This window comes from Eublepharis macularius, chromosome 17, assembly GCF_028583425.1.
Source record: "Eublepharis macularius isolate TG4126 chromosome 17, MPM_Emac_v1.0, whole genome shotgun sequence".
Taxonomy (NCBI): Eukaryota; Metazoa; Chordata; class Lepidosauria; order Squamata; family Eublepharidae; genus Eublepharis; species Eublepharis macularius.
The window spans coordinates 16,612,411-16,627,668 of record NC_072806.1 but is presented as its reverse complement, the minus strand read 5'-3'; the positions used below and the strand labels follow the sequence as shown (position 1 = coordinate 16,627,668).

Here is a 15,258-nt window from a genome sequence, read left to right as displayed (position 1 = left end):
CCTGAGTTTGAACAGGTCTGGCAGGAGGTGGTGGTGGTTTAGGTAGTGGGGTTGCCAGCCTGCAGGTGGTAGCTGGAAACCTGCCAGCATTACAGCTGATCTCCAGCTGACAGACATCAGTTCCCCTGGAGAAAATGGCTGCTTTGGAGGGTGGCCTCTTCGGCACTATACCCTGCTGAGCTCCCTCACCTCCCTAAACCCCACCCTGTCCAGGCTCCACCTCTCTAATCTCCAGGAATTTCCCAACCTGGAGTTGGAAACCCTAGGTTGGATACAAGATTCTAGGGGTCCGGGTCAACAAGGCCCAGGAAGCCAAGTTGTGGCATCTGCATAATAGCAGCAGGATTTCCATCTCTGGCTTGGGAAATTCCTGGAGATTTGGGCATTGGTACTTGGGGAGGCTGACATTTGGGGAGGAGGGAGCTCATTAGAGAGCTGATGCCATAGATTTCTTCAGGGGAACTGATCTCTGTAGTCTAGAGATCATTTGCAATTCTAGGAGAACTCCAGGTTCTACCTGGAGGTTGGGTTACCCTATTGTACATGTGTTTTGGCTGTGAGGAGACCTGTATGTGAAAGTTGGCTGACGGGGGCATTTTTTGGAGGGCCCTTGGTGGCTCTCAGCAGCCCTGCCTTTAAAGTCACTCCAAATTCCCCCCCCCATCCCAAAAGCAAAAGCTTTGTATGGAAGGAGCCCAAGTTAAAGGTAAAAAGGTAAAGGTAGTCCCCTGTGCAAGCACCGAGTCATACTGAAACATGGGGGATGTCACATCACGACAGGTGGTTTGCCGTTGCCTTCCCCAGTCATCTACACTTTACCCCCAGGAAACTACGTATTCATTTTACCGACCTCGGAAGGCTGAGTCAACCTTGAGCCAGCTAGCTGAATCTGACTTCTGCCAGGATTGAACTCAGGTCATGAGCAGAGCTTGGGCTGCAGTTCTGCAGCTTACCACACTGCACCACAGGGCTCAAGTTAAAGGGAATTTTTAAAAATCTGGTGGATGGCTGCTGATCCTGCCTCAGGAGGTGCTATTTGAAAGGGGGGAGTGGATCAACATAATTGGACACGCCTGTCAGATAGGTGTCCAGCTTATCTGTCATGTATTAAGTGTTTCTTGCCAGAGTACGATTCCTCTGGGTACATGCAGAGTAAAACCTGTTGTGTTGTTGCTAACTGCTTTTCTTGCAGGCAAGGTGTTTTGATTGTGATTTCCTGCCAAAGCCTGGGAACCTGACCTTGAATTCAACACAGAGATTGAACTAAGCTCCTCTCTTCCCTCCTCCCTTCATCCCAGGCACTGCGCACCACAACTCCTAACGGACTTTTCTTCCCACTTAGGGGGGGTGGGGTGGAGACAAGAACGTATAATTGACCTTCCTTCCTTCCTTCCTTCCTTTATTTATTTGTTTATCTGTTTTTTTAACTCACCCTCCCCACAAGTGGGCTCAGAGTGAGGTACAACATTGATTAAAATACAACATAAAAACCATAATCATAGCTTAAAAACAGCAATCAATAAAACCATTCAGAGACAGGGCAGTCTTGCACTCCTGCCCGTCAGCATATAAAAAGGGGAGGTAGTAGCAGACAGATAGAATACTGTACCCCTTTTCGGGGCAGCCAGCAGTGGACTCTCCATAACCCCTCATAGAGGGAGACTGGTGGAAGGCTTGGCAATGATGGAAATAAATTAGCCTCCAACGTATGCCTGGTGGAACATCTCTGTCTTACAGGCCTGCCTAAATGATATAAGATCCTGGCAGGCCCGAGTGTCCTCAGAGAGTTCCACCAAGTTGGGGCCAGGACCGAAAAGGCCCTGGCCCTGGTAGAGGCCAGCCAAGCCTCTCTAGGGCCAGAGACCACTAGTAGATGTTTTCTGGTTGAACGAAGCACTCTCTGGGGCACATACAGGGAGAGACGGTCCCTTAGGTATGCTGGTCCCAGTCCGTTTAGGGCTTTATAGGTCGGAACCAACACCTTGAACTGGATCCGGCATTCCAGCCAATTCCCCTGTTATTGTATCTTGGTACTGGTATCCAGGGCTTTTTTTCAGCAGGAACGCGGGGGAACGGAGTTCCGGAACCTCTTGAAAATGGTGACATGGCTGGTGGCCCCGCCCCCTGATCTCCAGACAGAGGGGAGTTGAGATTGCCCTCCACGCCGCCGAGGGCAACCCACTGAGTTCCACCACCTCTTTCCCCAGGAAAAAAGCCCTGCTGGTATCTTTCTTTAATAAAAACATCTTTAACTCATACACCTGAGTGATGCAATGAAGAGTTTGGGAAGTACCTGGCAAGACCTAACGACACCTACAGCAGCTGCTTTCTGGATTGTGGCTGTGTTGTGGATGTCCCCTGTCTTGTGGTACCGGCAGCAGCTTATCTCCTTCCACACCACTCTGGTAATGGCAGAGAAGGGCTGAGATCCTCCATGTAGGTTATGCTACACAGACCATGCAGCTCCCCCTTACTGGGCACCAGTGCTGGCACAAAAAGCAACCTTGCTGATGGTTCTTTTTATGTGGCCTGGTGCCATTGGTACAGTGGAGAGAGAGGAAAGGCTGTTGGAGAGAGTGGGTAGAGTCAGGAGGTCACATTTCCAAAACATCTGCTAGCTGGAACAGACTTTTCGGAATGAAAATTTGCTGTGAGCTTCACTCCTGCACTGTAAAAGCTTTCCTTTTATGACATGAAAGAGGACGAGCAATCTTGCTGCATGAGTTACTGATCTGAGCTCAATGACTCATACAGAGATACAATAGGCAGACTCTTCCAATTATGCTCCATCATTGTGTTTGGAGTAATCAATGCTCCAGCCCCCAAGTGCAGGTTGACTGGGTAATGGTCAGATGAGAGACGTGGCACATGCAGAGTTGTGTCAGGCAGGTTTAAGCTCATAGGCGCCTTAAGTGTTCCAGTTAATTTATTCCTTTCTGTACATTCTCTCCAAATTCTGTGCTCTTTCTCTCCATATGTATATATATAAAGTATTGAATGTGTTTGCTTTCACAGGGAAATTTTTGAACTGCTGCACCTGTGAGAATTGCAGTGATGAAAGCTACATGGCGTATGATAATAATTTTACTATCTGTTTCCCGTGCAAAACCTGCAATTCTGTGGGTGAGCGTCTGGGCAATTTTGGGGTTTGGAGGTTTTGTACACTGCACAGAAGCACTGACAGGAAATAGGATTGCCAACCTCCAGGTGGCATCTGGAGATCTCCTGGAGTTACAACTGATCTCCAGACTACACTGATCAATTCCCCTGTAGAAAATGGGCAGCTTTGGAGGGTGGATGCTATGGCATTAGGCCCTCCCCAAACCCTGCCCTCTCCAGGCTCCGCCCCCATATCTCTAGTAATTTCCCAACCCGGAGTTGGCAGCCTGAGCAGTGAAGCGCGACAGCCTTGCGCGCTGGTCTCCTTGTGTGCTTCGGATGTTGCAAAAATTATTAATCCAGCCTGGGTTCAGCTTATCAGGTGGAGGTGGAAAGCTGCACCACAACGCAAAACAGAAAATGTGGCTGTGTTCGTGGCCGCTACAAGGTTCTAGATCATTCGGAGAAAAAGGATGGTGATTTTTCCTGTCAGCGGTGCAAGGACTGTGGGACTTTGAACAAGCAAACTGAGAAGAACTGTGAGTAGTTCAAAGAGCCTGGTTTCAGCCTTTATTCTCAAATCAAAAATACTTTTAATAAATTTTTATATGCTGTACCCTAACCTGAGGATTCTCTCTTCTATTTAATGACTTGCTTTTATACTCTAGAGTGCTTTTATTGGCTGTTTTTATGTTCTGGCTTGTGTTTGTGCTCTGGTTTGGACCCTAGTGCTTATTTTTAGACTCTGGTTTGGGTTTTAGTGGCTTGTTTTTAATGGCACTGTGGTTTGTGAGCCACCTCAAGCATATCTCTGGAAAGGGGCATATACATTTTCTAATTAAATAGAATTTTTTTTTGTGAGCCCAGAGTCCCCACCTTTTCAGGTGTCTGCCCATTGTCTATTGCCCACATGACTCCAAAGAGCCATGTTTTGTCGCTCTGGTTTTTGCTTCCACTGACTAACTGCAGTATGAGTTACTGAATCATTTCACCTATCCTAGTGTCAAGGTTTAGGACGCTTTTACTTTGCACCCATCCCAGAAGCCCTGGATGGCACGTACGGTTCTCTGATCTTTCATTTAGTCCTCACAACAACCTGTTGAGAGAGAAAGACTGGCCTACAGTCACCCAGTGAGTTTCAGTGGGAGAGTGAGGATTTCAATCTGGGGCTCCCCAGTCTGTCTAGTCCTCTGCTTGACTCTTCATCTGCTCCTACAGGAGGCTGCCTGTCATGTCTCTGAATGGTGTCAAGGCCAGGGCATGGATGCTTATAAACCATGTACTCCACCTTGAACTTCTAAGAAGAACTGTGGGATAAAAATGCAGCAGGAAGATAAGCAGGGATTCAAGTCGAAACTCGAGGGGTGGAATCCATGGAACATAAGTCCTTCTCACCGGTTAGCCATCGCTGACCTTGATCCTGCCCAACTGGAACGGTGCAGATAAATGTGCCTGTGGAACCTCTGTGCCTCGTGCAAGTGTCTTTCTTTCCTCTGTTGCTTGTAAGCTGGAATGGTGAGTTCACACAAGCTGCATGAAGATTAAATGCATGTGTGAATGAAGAGCCATCATCCAACAGACAGAACTTCCATATCAGGTCAGGCACAGCACTTTTCACGAGAGGCCATTTCTATCTGACTCTGCATTTTTATCTCACTCTTCCTCCAAAGAGAACTGGGCAGTGTAGAATGTTTTGTGCAATGTCTGTGCGCAACCTACCCACATTTGCCCCTTTTATAGCCAAGGGAACATCCTCACATAAGAATGCGTGCACATAGGTCTGGAACAGCCTCACATAAGAATGCGTGCACATAGGTCTGGAACAGCCTCACATAAGAATGCGTGCACATAGGTCTGGAACAGCCTCACATAAGAATGCGTGCACATAGGTCTGGAACAGCCTCACATAAGAATGCGTGCACATAGGTCTGGAACAGCCTTGCATAAGAATGCGTGCACATAGGTCTGGAACAGCCTCGCATAAGAATGCGTGCACATAGGTCTGGAACATCCTCACATGATAATGCATGCACATAGGTCTGGAACAGCCTCGCATAAGAATGCGTGCACATAGGTCTTCAGTCTTTCAAAAGGCACGATGTCTGTGTGCACCCAAGACATATACTCACACCAAATCACATATAATATGTACATGTAACAAGGGTGCAGGATAGGGCAATATGCTATGAGCACAACCTAGCCAGGGGTCCAAAATGAGCATAAGGACCATATTGATAAAATTATATAACATTTTCCTTTCAGTAAATACTTTCAAGGTGATGAGTCAGTTTGCTCAGAGGCTTAGAATGGGCAGCAGGCCAGGTGTAGCAGCACCACGGCACCTTCTCATTGGCTCTGTGCCTCCAACCTAATAATATAAAGCACATTCTGCCACCAAATTGGGCCAGCATGGAGGAGGGACCACAGAAAAGAGATATTTGATACTGGCGGCAGAAACAGTCTGCCAGTGAGAACTTGGACAACTGGGGGCTGTGGGTTGCAGAGTGTGTTAAATTGGGCACTTTCCCCACATGTCAAAATGGCTGCTTAGAACGTTGTGTGAATTAGCCCCCAAATCAACCCCAAACAACTTCTTTCTTCGGCAGGTTCAGAAAATGAAGATGCAAAGTGTGGGGCCTGCCTGCCCAGTTTTGCTGCACAGGGAGACGTCTGCCAGCCGTGAGTATCTTCTCGCTCCGTGTATGGCATTGCAACCAAAGTTTTTCACTCTGGCCTGTGACCAACTCACCCAAAGAGGAAACCAAAATTCAACACACTTTCAGACAGTACATGTCTCCTACAGATAATAACTTAACAGCAGGGTAGTTCTGGGAAAGCTCAATGAAGAAAAGCTAAAGAACCAGCTAAAGACCAGCAGTGTCACCTGATAGTTTTGTGCCTGGAGTTTCTCCAGGTGTGCCATGCTTGCCAGGGCAGGGCATTAAAGGGGAGGTTTTGTCATTGGCACCCATATGTATTGTCAGATTGGGATAAACATTGCTCTTTGCTGGTGGGGACTTATCCTGCTGGACCAGGGTGCCTTCTGGGGCACCAAACTCAGGGATACTGAACCCCCATGGCTTTGGCAGGCTGGTCAGTTGTTCCATGTGGTGCCTTCTCCCATCTCCTGGACTCCTTCACCATCCCCTCATCTCTTGCTCTGCCTCCCTTTGAGGCTTTTCATTTGACAGCCTGGTCACTCCCAATTATGTTTTTTCACCTTTCCACCCTCAGCTATTTTTATGCACACACCCCAGCTATAGTTAGCCTGGTGGGCAAAAGGTACCCATATTGTAGAAACTTCTAATACCAGCTTGGTGGAGGTGGTGGAAATCTATTAGGAAAATGATGTGGGAGGGAAGTGTTAACTCTGCTATTGAGTTGCTGTAGCACGGACCCAAATCAGCCCCCACTCCACCCAGGCTGCTTTATTGGCAAGGTTTATTTGAGTGCCAGTCCAATGGCCGTAACAGGCAAATCAAACACTGCAGAGCTTAGAATGTCAGCTAGAACCCCTCTTACTTAGTCTTGTCCTTTTTAAATTGCACTCTGACATCAATAGATAACTTTGCCACAGTTCCAGTGCATCTCTTTGAACCATTTCCTTACAGTACAGCCCTCCTACCTCAGTAAAAAAAAGCCCTCTTGAATAATTTGGTTCATTACAGATTGCATTACTGAGCGACCATCTGTATTTCATGGCCATTTCATATGTTATGCGGAAGGAAACCCAGACTGGCCATTGAGCCTTCCAGAGCCTCCACCCCAGCTGACCTCTTGTTCACTCTCCTGCCTCTTAGAGCCAAGCTACAAGTGACACCTTACACAGGTTGGACACTTGTCAGCTTTCCTCAAGTTTTGATGGGAAATGTAGGCATCCTGGTTTTACAGCTTGGCTCTCCATTACAGCTGCAAGACCAGGATGCCTACATTTCCCATCAAAACTTGAGGGAAGCTGACAAGTGTCCAACCTGTGTCAGGCGTCACTTGTAGACCTCTTATGAGAGAGTCACAACTCAGTCTTTGTGTCCTGATCCACAGCTGGAGACCCATATGAGTAGTGCACTGCTCTTCCCTCCATACAGATCTTTGAATTAGTTCATTGTAGGGAACCTGAAGGGTGGAGAATAAACCCAAGAGCCAAGATGTTCATTAGGGTAATTTTTGAGGATGGAGGTGTCAGAGACAACGGAAAGCTTATGCTTTCTTATGACTTTCTTATTTCTCATCATGGCCTCCATTTGAAGAACCATGGGAATTTTCAGCCACAAATTTACAGGAGAAAATAGCAGGTAGCAGCCAGCTGGTAACATAACAGTGTAGTAATTTGTTGAGAGGACTGAGAATCTTCTGCTATTGAGCCTTAGTATCCCCTACAACAGGATTTCATTTCTCAACATTCACTATGGCATGTTTTACCTTTTGTCTTACAGTAGAACTCCTGAAAATATTATAGTTACTACGACACCTATAATTACTAAGGCACCTGAACTGCCATCTGAGCCCAAGAAACCAGGTATGTCTTGAGGGTGGGAGCTGGAGCACCTGCCCTTTGTTTTGAGGCCAGAGGAATATCTATGGCATCTTTTAGTTGGAGGCAAGTCAGCAGACAGAGTGTGAAGTTTGATCACAGAGACCAGAGATCCAAGCTCTGACACAATTTCTAGTTCACACGTAGCCCCGGCATGTGGTTCTGACATATAGTGGTATTCAAAAGAGAGTGAGCTGTCCACTGTACAAAGCCCAGGTTCAGTTGATTCACATGATGGAGTTTAAGACAATTTTGTTTGGCTGATGCTGATGATAAATATTTCCATTTGCTTATTATATTATTAAAATCAATAAAACCAGACTGACTCCTGGTCAGTTGGCAGCTCTAGTGGTTAATATGCTATTATTGACATGCCTGGCCAGTAGCACTATATTCAATATTTGGGGAAGCAAGCTCTTTTCTCTGCCTTACCCCCGTGGTCTTCGCCACCAGAGTTCAATCTCCCATGGGTGTTCCCCATTTTTTTCCTTGTAAAAAAAATTGAGGAAAGAATTACACACCTATGCATCTTGGTTTGTTTTGCCGATATGGACTCCTATACCTGAACGTAGATGCAACTTGCCCATATGGATTCCAATACTTGAACATAGATTGGAGGAAGAATCGCACACCTGTGCAACCTGCCCATACTTGAACATAGATTAGAGAAAGAATTGTACACCTATGCAACTTGCCCATATGGATTCCTATAACTGAACATAGATTAGAGAAAGAATCACACACTTATGCATCTTGGTTTGTTTTGCCCATATGGATTCCTATACTTGAACATAGATTGGAGAAAGTATCGCACACCTATGCAACTTGCCCATATGGATTCCTTTAACTGAACATAGATTAGAGAAAGAATTACACACTTATGCATCTTGGTTTGTTTTGCCCATATGGATTCCTATACTTGAACATAGATTGGAGAAAGTATCGCACACCTATGCAACTTACCCATATGGATTCCTATACTTGAACATAGATTGGAGAAAGAATCGCACACCTATGCAACTTGCCCGTATGGATTCCTATACTTGAACATAGATTGGAGAAAGTATTGCACACCTCTGCAACTTGCCCATATGGATTCCTGTACTTGAACATAGATTAGAGAAAGAATTGCACACCTCTGCAACTTGCTCATATGGAGTCCTATATTTGAACATAGATTGGAGAAAGAATCGCACACCTATGCAACTTGCCCATATGGATTCCTATACTTGAACATAGATTGGAGAAAGAATCGCACACCTCTGCAACTTGCCCATATGGATTCCTATACTTGAACATAGATTGGAGAAAGAATTGCACACCTCTGCAACTTGCTTTGTTTTGCCCATATGGACTCTGATACTTAAACACAGAAATGGCCCTTCTGGATCAGACCAGCGGCCCATGTAATACAGCATCTTGTTTCCAACAGTGGCCAGACAGAACCCACAAGCTGGGCTGAGTTGGCAACAGCCCTCCCCTCCTGACTGCTTCTCAGCATCTGCCAGTCAGAGGCATTTAAAAATAAATCAGAAGAGGTCTTCACAAAAGAGAACAATCCACTGCCCAAGGGATGATTCCAGCTCCAGATCTGGAAGTGCTGATCATCTTTCATGTGGCTAACTAACCAATGAAAGGCTAGCCAATGAAAGGCTCCACCAATCTCTCCAACCCCCTTTGGAATGCATCTCATTGTTTAGGAACTGGTCATGCTCTGGTTTTGATCTGGAGGGGGTGTGTTTGACTGTGTGCTTGTGGCTTTTGCACTGTGGGTGGGGTGGTGGCAGCAAGCAGGGGACTTTGGCTCATGACATGGCTGTAAATCACCCTTTGATCTTTTCTTTTGCTACAGGGTTCAAGCCAGAATATTTGTTTTTCTGCTTGCCCTTCCTATTCCTTTTGATAGGCTCTGTTATATACGGCATGTGGAGGTGCAAGACCAAGACATCGTCTTCAGTTGGTAAATTCCTTCACCTCTCCCCTACTGGGGGTTTCCATGTCTGCTTTCTTTTCAGCTGGCAGCCTTAACATGGAAATGGCCCCAGTGGGTTATTTCATCCCATCAACCCCTAGCATTGAATTGTCCAGTAGTCTGAATAGTGCCATGCAGCTTGTAAAGTTGTAGAGCATTAAAATCTCATAGACGCAAGGAATCCTTAAAACTGCCAAACAAAGTAGGACGGTGTTGTTATGCCTGCTTGGCTTGCCCTGTGAGATCATGGCAGAGGTGAGATTTGAACTTGCTGAGTCTCACAGTCATTTTGTAGCTTGACTAAACAAAAAGGAGGCAACCTCGGTGCAAGACCAGACTACAAACAGAGGAGAACCCCCCGCCAAGGTAACTCATTAAAACAATGCAGAATAATTTTGAAGACAATCTGACTGTATTGATAAAGTGCTCAAGACCAAGACATCGTCTTCAGTTGGTAAATTCCTTCACCTCTCCCCTACTGGGGGTTTCCATGTCTGCTTTCTTTTCAGCTGGCAGCCTTAACATGGAAATGGCCCCAGTGGGTTATTTCATCCCATCAACCCCTAGCATTGAATTGTCCAGTAGTCTGAATAGTGCCATGCAGCTTGTAAAGTTGTAGAGCATTAAAATCTCATAGACGCAAGGAATCCTTAAAACTGCCAAACAAAGTAGGACGGTGTTGTTATGCCTGCTTGGCTTGCCCTGTGAGATCATGGCAGAGGTGAGATTTGAACTTGCTGAGTCTCACAGTCATTTTGTAGCTTGACTAAACAAAAAGGAGGCAACCTCGGTGCAAGACCAGACTACAAACAGAGGAGAACCCCCCGCCAAGGTAACTCATTAAAACAATGCAGAATAATTTTGAAGACAATCTGACTGTATTGATAAAGTGCTCAAGCGCTACACAATCATCAGCATTACCTTACTAATCTTTTAACCCAACCATACTAGTGTGTATACAGTCTGCTAATAAATACAGTGTAATAAATATACAATAAATGCAACATGCAACCAATACACAGTGACTGCAATAATAAATATGGAGTAAAACCTCAGTTCACATGGTTTTACTCCATATTTATTATTGAAGTCATTGCGCAATAATTGCAATTGCACTTATTTGCAATAATTGCAATGATTGCCATAACACAATTGCAATCATTCTGTATTGGTTGCATGCTGCATTTATTGGCATATTTATTGTATATTTATTACATTGTATTTATTAGCAGATTGTAGCTCTGTGGCAATTTCTGCAACCTCCCAAGACAGTTGGTGGTGGAAAGAGACATCGAGTTGTGAGAGACTTCAGAGGTTGCTTGCCATCGCCTGCCTCTGCGTAGTGATCCTGGATTCTCTTGGTGGTTTCTCATCCAAGTAATAATCCGGGCCAACCCTGCTTAGCTTCTGAGATCTGACAGATCAGGCTAGCCTGGGCCATGCCAGATCAGGGCCCAAGAGAACATATGCCACTGCCATTTGGAATTCCTGACCCAATGTAATTGATGGACTCTGTTTCAAAACCAGCTTTTCGTTTAAATTCTCAAGTGACGGTTTCCTATGAAGCTGAAGGTGGTTCCCGGTTCTCAGTTCCTTATTTGCAGTTCCTAGTTCCTTATTCACAAAGCCAAATATAAATAATGGGAGAAATTGAAAAGCTCTGCACCCCAAAATAAAGTGTGTAGGGCCACATATCATACACCTCCATATTCAGCAGACTTTGCCCTCTAAGTGGACCTATACTAGGTTATCCTACAAAGCCCAGTTCGTGAGTTAACAGCTTGAAGTAGGGTGCCCCCAGAATAATAAGCAAAAGGGGGGCAGCTGCAGCAGGAAAAAAACCCCCAGATCACTCCAAATCACACAGCCCTGAACTCCAGAGACTGTCCCCTACAAGAGGGCATGTGCTGGTGCTGATCCAAACACTGGTTCTGGTGCTAAGACCTCCTATTTGGACTGCCTTCAAGAACCTTGTATTGGGAATAGCTGTGAATAAGGAACTGGGAAGGAGAAAAGACCTCTGAACCCCAAAACAATCTTTGGATCACCCCAAATCACACAGCCCTGACCTCCAGAGACTGTCCCCTACAAGAGGACATGTGCTGGTACTGATCCAAACACTGGTTCCGGGGACAGTGCTCCCAATACAACTTTCTTTCCTTTTTCTCCAAACTTATAACATTTTTCAGGTTGATTGCGGAAGCTGTCGATTTAGCAGCAAATTTGGATTACCTTTGTGTTTATGCAGGTGTAGACACTCTAGCGAATTCTACATGCATAGATATGCTTCTTTCCGCCGCTGGAGCTGTTTCCTCTCCAAAATACAAATCAGAAGAGGCTCCAGAATTTCCATCCTCCCTCAGCCCATCCCAAGTGCAGCGTGGCTTGCCCCGTGCAGGTATGCTGGCCCTTTTTCGGAAACAAAATTCCTGGTGCAAGGTTTGAATGTTTGATGTACCAATGTCCAGTTTTCAGTTGTGTTTAGAAAGCTGAAAGATCATGAATTATCATGAAGATAGTTTCCGGTGGGTAGCTGTGGTGGTTTGTGGTCAAAGAGCAAGATCTGGGTCCCATAATACCTGAAAGACCAACTAGATTTCCAAGGTCTGAGCTTGGTAGTCTCTCATCCAAATTCTGATCTGCTAAGCTTCCACAATCTGACAAGATCGGGCTATTTTCATTTGCACTGTGTAATCTACCTTGGATCTCATGATAAAGACATAATAATAATAATAATAATAATAATAATAATAATAATAATAATAATAATAAAGGTCTCTGGTGGAAACTTGTATCAGCTTAGCAAGGCCAGTCGATGATAATGTGACCTCAATGATAATGTGACCAACTTTATTGGCCATCAAACACAAAGCCTTTCATGGCCTTGTTCCCTCATATTTGCGGGACTGCCTCTCTCCCTATGCTCCATCAAGGCAGCTTTTCGCATCTGAATAAAGGCCTTCTGCAGATGCGTTCCTGGAAATGGGCAAAATCTACATCTGCCTGTACATGCGCATTCTCTGTAGTGGTTCCCACCTTATGTAACAGCCTTTCAGAAGAGGCCAGGAAAGTGCCTAGCTTTCCTCAAACTGTGCAAAGCTAAATTATCCAAGAGAGCTTTCTTACACAGGTAATAGGACTATGCTGCAAATAAATGGTTCAGAGCTGCTTTGGCAAAGGGATGGGGACTGAAGACTATACTACTGTGTACTGTCTGTTCCTGTAATTACACTCCTACTGGATAGTTCCGTGCTGTTTAATATGTCATATCAATCTGCTTATATTTTGTTTCAGCACTGTTTTTTTCAGCTTTGTATTGGATTGCTGCTTGTTTTCAAATTTCTGCTGTTCTGACCCTATTGTATTTTTTATTGGATGCCCCATCTGATGTTATGTAATCCGCCTTGAGTCTTAATGAGAAAGGTGGACTACAGATAATGTAAATAAATAAAATATTAATCCATATGTTGGTTCCCTATAGTGTTAAACTGCATCGTTTCAGTGATGCCAATGGACTTCCTTTTGCTCTCAATTTGGATACAGTTTGGCTTTTTAAAGCGAAAAGGTTGCAGCGGGCCTTTGCGGGCCCTGGGGCTCTAACTCCTTTTTGCGTTCTCAGATCCCTCACCCCACCATTCACTCCTGCAAGGCAGAAAGCTGTATGCTGTCATCGATGCAGTGCCCGCGCGCCGTTGGAAAGAGTTTGTGCGAGGCCTGGGGCTCCGTGACGGCGAGATCGAGTCTGTGGAAGTGGAACACAGGCAGCTCCGGGAGCAGCAGTACGAGATGCTGAAACGCTGGCGGCAGCAGCAGGGTGCCACCGTAGATGCTATCTTTGCTGTGCTGGAAGACATGCAGCTGGGAGGCTGTGCTCACGAGCTGAGGGAGCAGCTGCAGCCAAGCAACCTGCTGCCCAGCCACCTCTGAGTTGGGCTGCTAAGTGTTACCAACCTCCAGGCGGCGCTCTGAGTTCCCCCAGAACTGCAGCTCATCTCCAACCTACAGAGATTCCCTGGGAGAAAATGCCAACTTTGGAGGGCGGATTCTATGGTATACTATAGAGTCAAGGAGAAATGGAAGGCCTAGAGTGACATTATATCCCTGCTGGGCTTCCGAGCTCCACCCTCTCCAGGCACCACCCCCAAATCTCCAGGGATTTCCCAAGTCAGAGTTGGCCACCCTACAGGGCACGGGCTGCAAGGCCTCTCCTCTATCTGTGTGCCTTCCTGGCCTGCTGTTGGGCAAAGGTCATGGTCAAACTTGATGGGAACAGAAGACTTAGCTGAAAAGCTGAATCAATACAACAAGGACCAAGGAGGCTTGGTTGTGTATTCGGCTTCTGTGAGCATAAGGCGGCACAGGAAACCTGCAGCCAACCCTCCTTGTGAGAATCCTGCCTCTCCAGGACATATCTGTACTTTTGTTACAAACATTACCTTTTAAAGGTGCGCTCTTAACCCATTCCCTAACTCCCCTCCACACTAATAATTTATGGATTTGTTCGATGGACAAAAAATAGTGGGTAAGCCCTGAGTTCAAATCTAATTTTAAAATACTAGAGAAAGTTAGCACTTTTAGGCTAACTTAAAAGTACAAGTGCTGCCCCCAAACTGAAAACTGGAGGATATGGCGATGCTACTCTGCAAGGTACTGGCTATCCCACATTAGATGTCATACACTTGCTTGACCTCAGTTCTCCATCTGTAAAATGGAACTGTTGACAACATACCTTGCAGGATTGGTGTGAGGATGAGTGACTCTTGTGTGCAACTTGGAAGTTGGCTAGAAATGATACTCAATGCCACTAATGGCATTTCGGTCCTGGGACCCTTTATCAGTAAAATACTGAAGACTTGTAGACATTTTATGTCAGATTTAAATATGTATTTAGGTTTTATCCTGCCCGCTAGGGCCAGAAACCAGATCCAGGTACTCTGAGACTACCTGGGTGTTTTTCTTGGTCTAGATGTAGTGTAGTGTCTTAACCAATTGAGCTGTGAACTTGACAGTTTCAGTCTTGCCACATTGATGAATCACACAGTACCCTTAGACCTTTGGTCCACAGTAGAAGTTAATAAAACTGGCCTACTTTACAAGGCCGTTGTAAAGGTTACTGAGCTCATACCTTTGATAATCCATCATGGTCTATAAATACTAAGTATTAGTGATGGCTTAGTAATACATTTTGCCACATGTTGAAGGTACATAAAACTGTCTCAGAGCTCTGTTGACTGAATCACCCCCCAACTCTTCCCATAAGGCTGATAGCCTGAGGCCCTCATATCTCTTATAGCTTCCCCTCAGCAAAATTGGCCTTCCCCTTTCTTCAAATCTCCCAGAAGGATTTTCAACGTTCTCAGCCATTCTTTTTAGCCTGTTCGTAAACATGCTGTGACCTCACAGTTCCTCACCCAATGGCTGGCCAGGGTGCTATGTATCTGTTTTATAATTAATGTATAAAAGATATCATCTGTTCAAGCTAGTTTCTATTATGTTGGGGGTTTATAACTCTCCACTTTAAAAAAAAAAGGGGCTTGGAGTTTTGTGCAAGCCCGTGGCTTCCCTCAGGTTTATAGAAAAATGCTCCCTGTCTTTCCCTGGCCCCGCTGTGTAGATTTTTAAAAAATCCATATTCTGTGGCCCAGTTCAGAATTAA

At 45.4% G+C, this 15,258-nt stretch overlaps 1 protein-coding gene across 1 annotated transcript; it reads left to right on the top strand.

The window, feature by feature from the left end:
• The first annotated feature begins 11,885 nt into the window (after nucleotides 1-11,885).
• Nucleotides 11,886-14,185, top strand: TNFRSF25 (TNF receptor superfamily member 25). Its single transcript, XM_055001805.1, has 2 exons — nucleotides 11,886-12,000; nucleotides 13,222-14,185. The coding sequence occupies exons 1-2, from the start codon at nucleotides 11,886-11,888 to the stop codon at nucleotides 13,527-13,529; spliced, it is 423 nt and encodes a 140-aa protein (XP_054857780.1). The 3' UTR covers nucleotides 13,530-14,185.
• The last annotated feature ends 1,073 nt before the right edge of the window (nucleotides 14,186-15,258 follow it).

Bases quoted from the DNA above. Each gene is read 5' to 3' on its own strand.
- TNFRSF25 (XM_055001805.1), top strand. From the start codon at position 11,886: ATGCTTCTTTCCGCCGCTGGAGCTGTTTCCTCTCCAAAATACAAATCA. The intron at 12,001-13,221 runs GTATGCTGGCCC...TTGCGTTCTCAG, and splicing joins GCGTGGCTTGCCCCGTGCAG to ATCCCTCACCCCACCATTCA.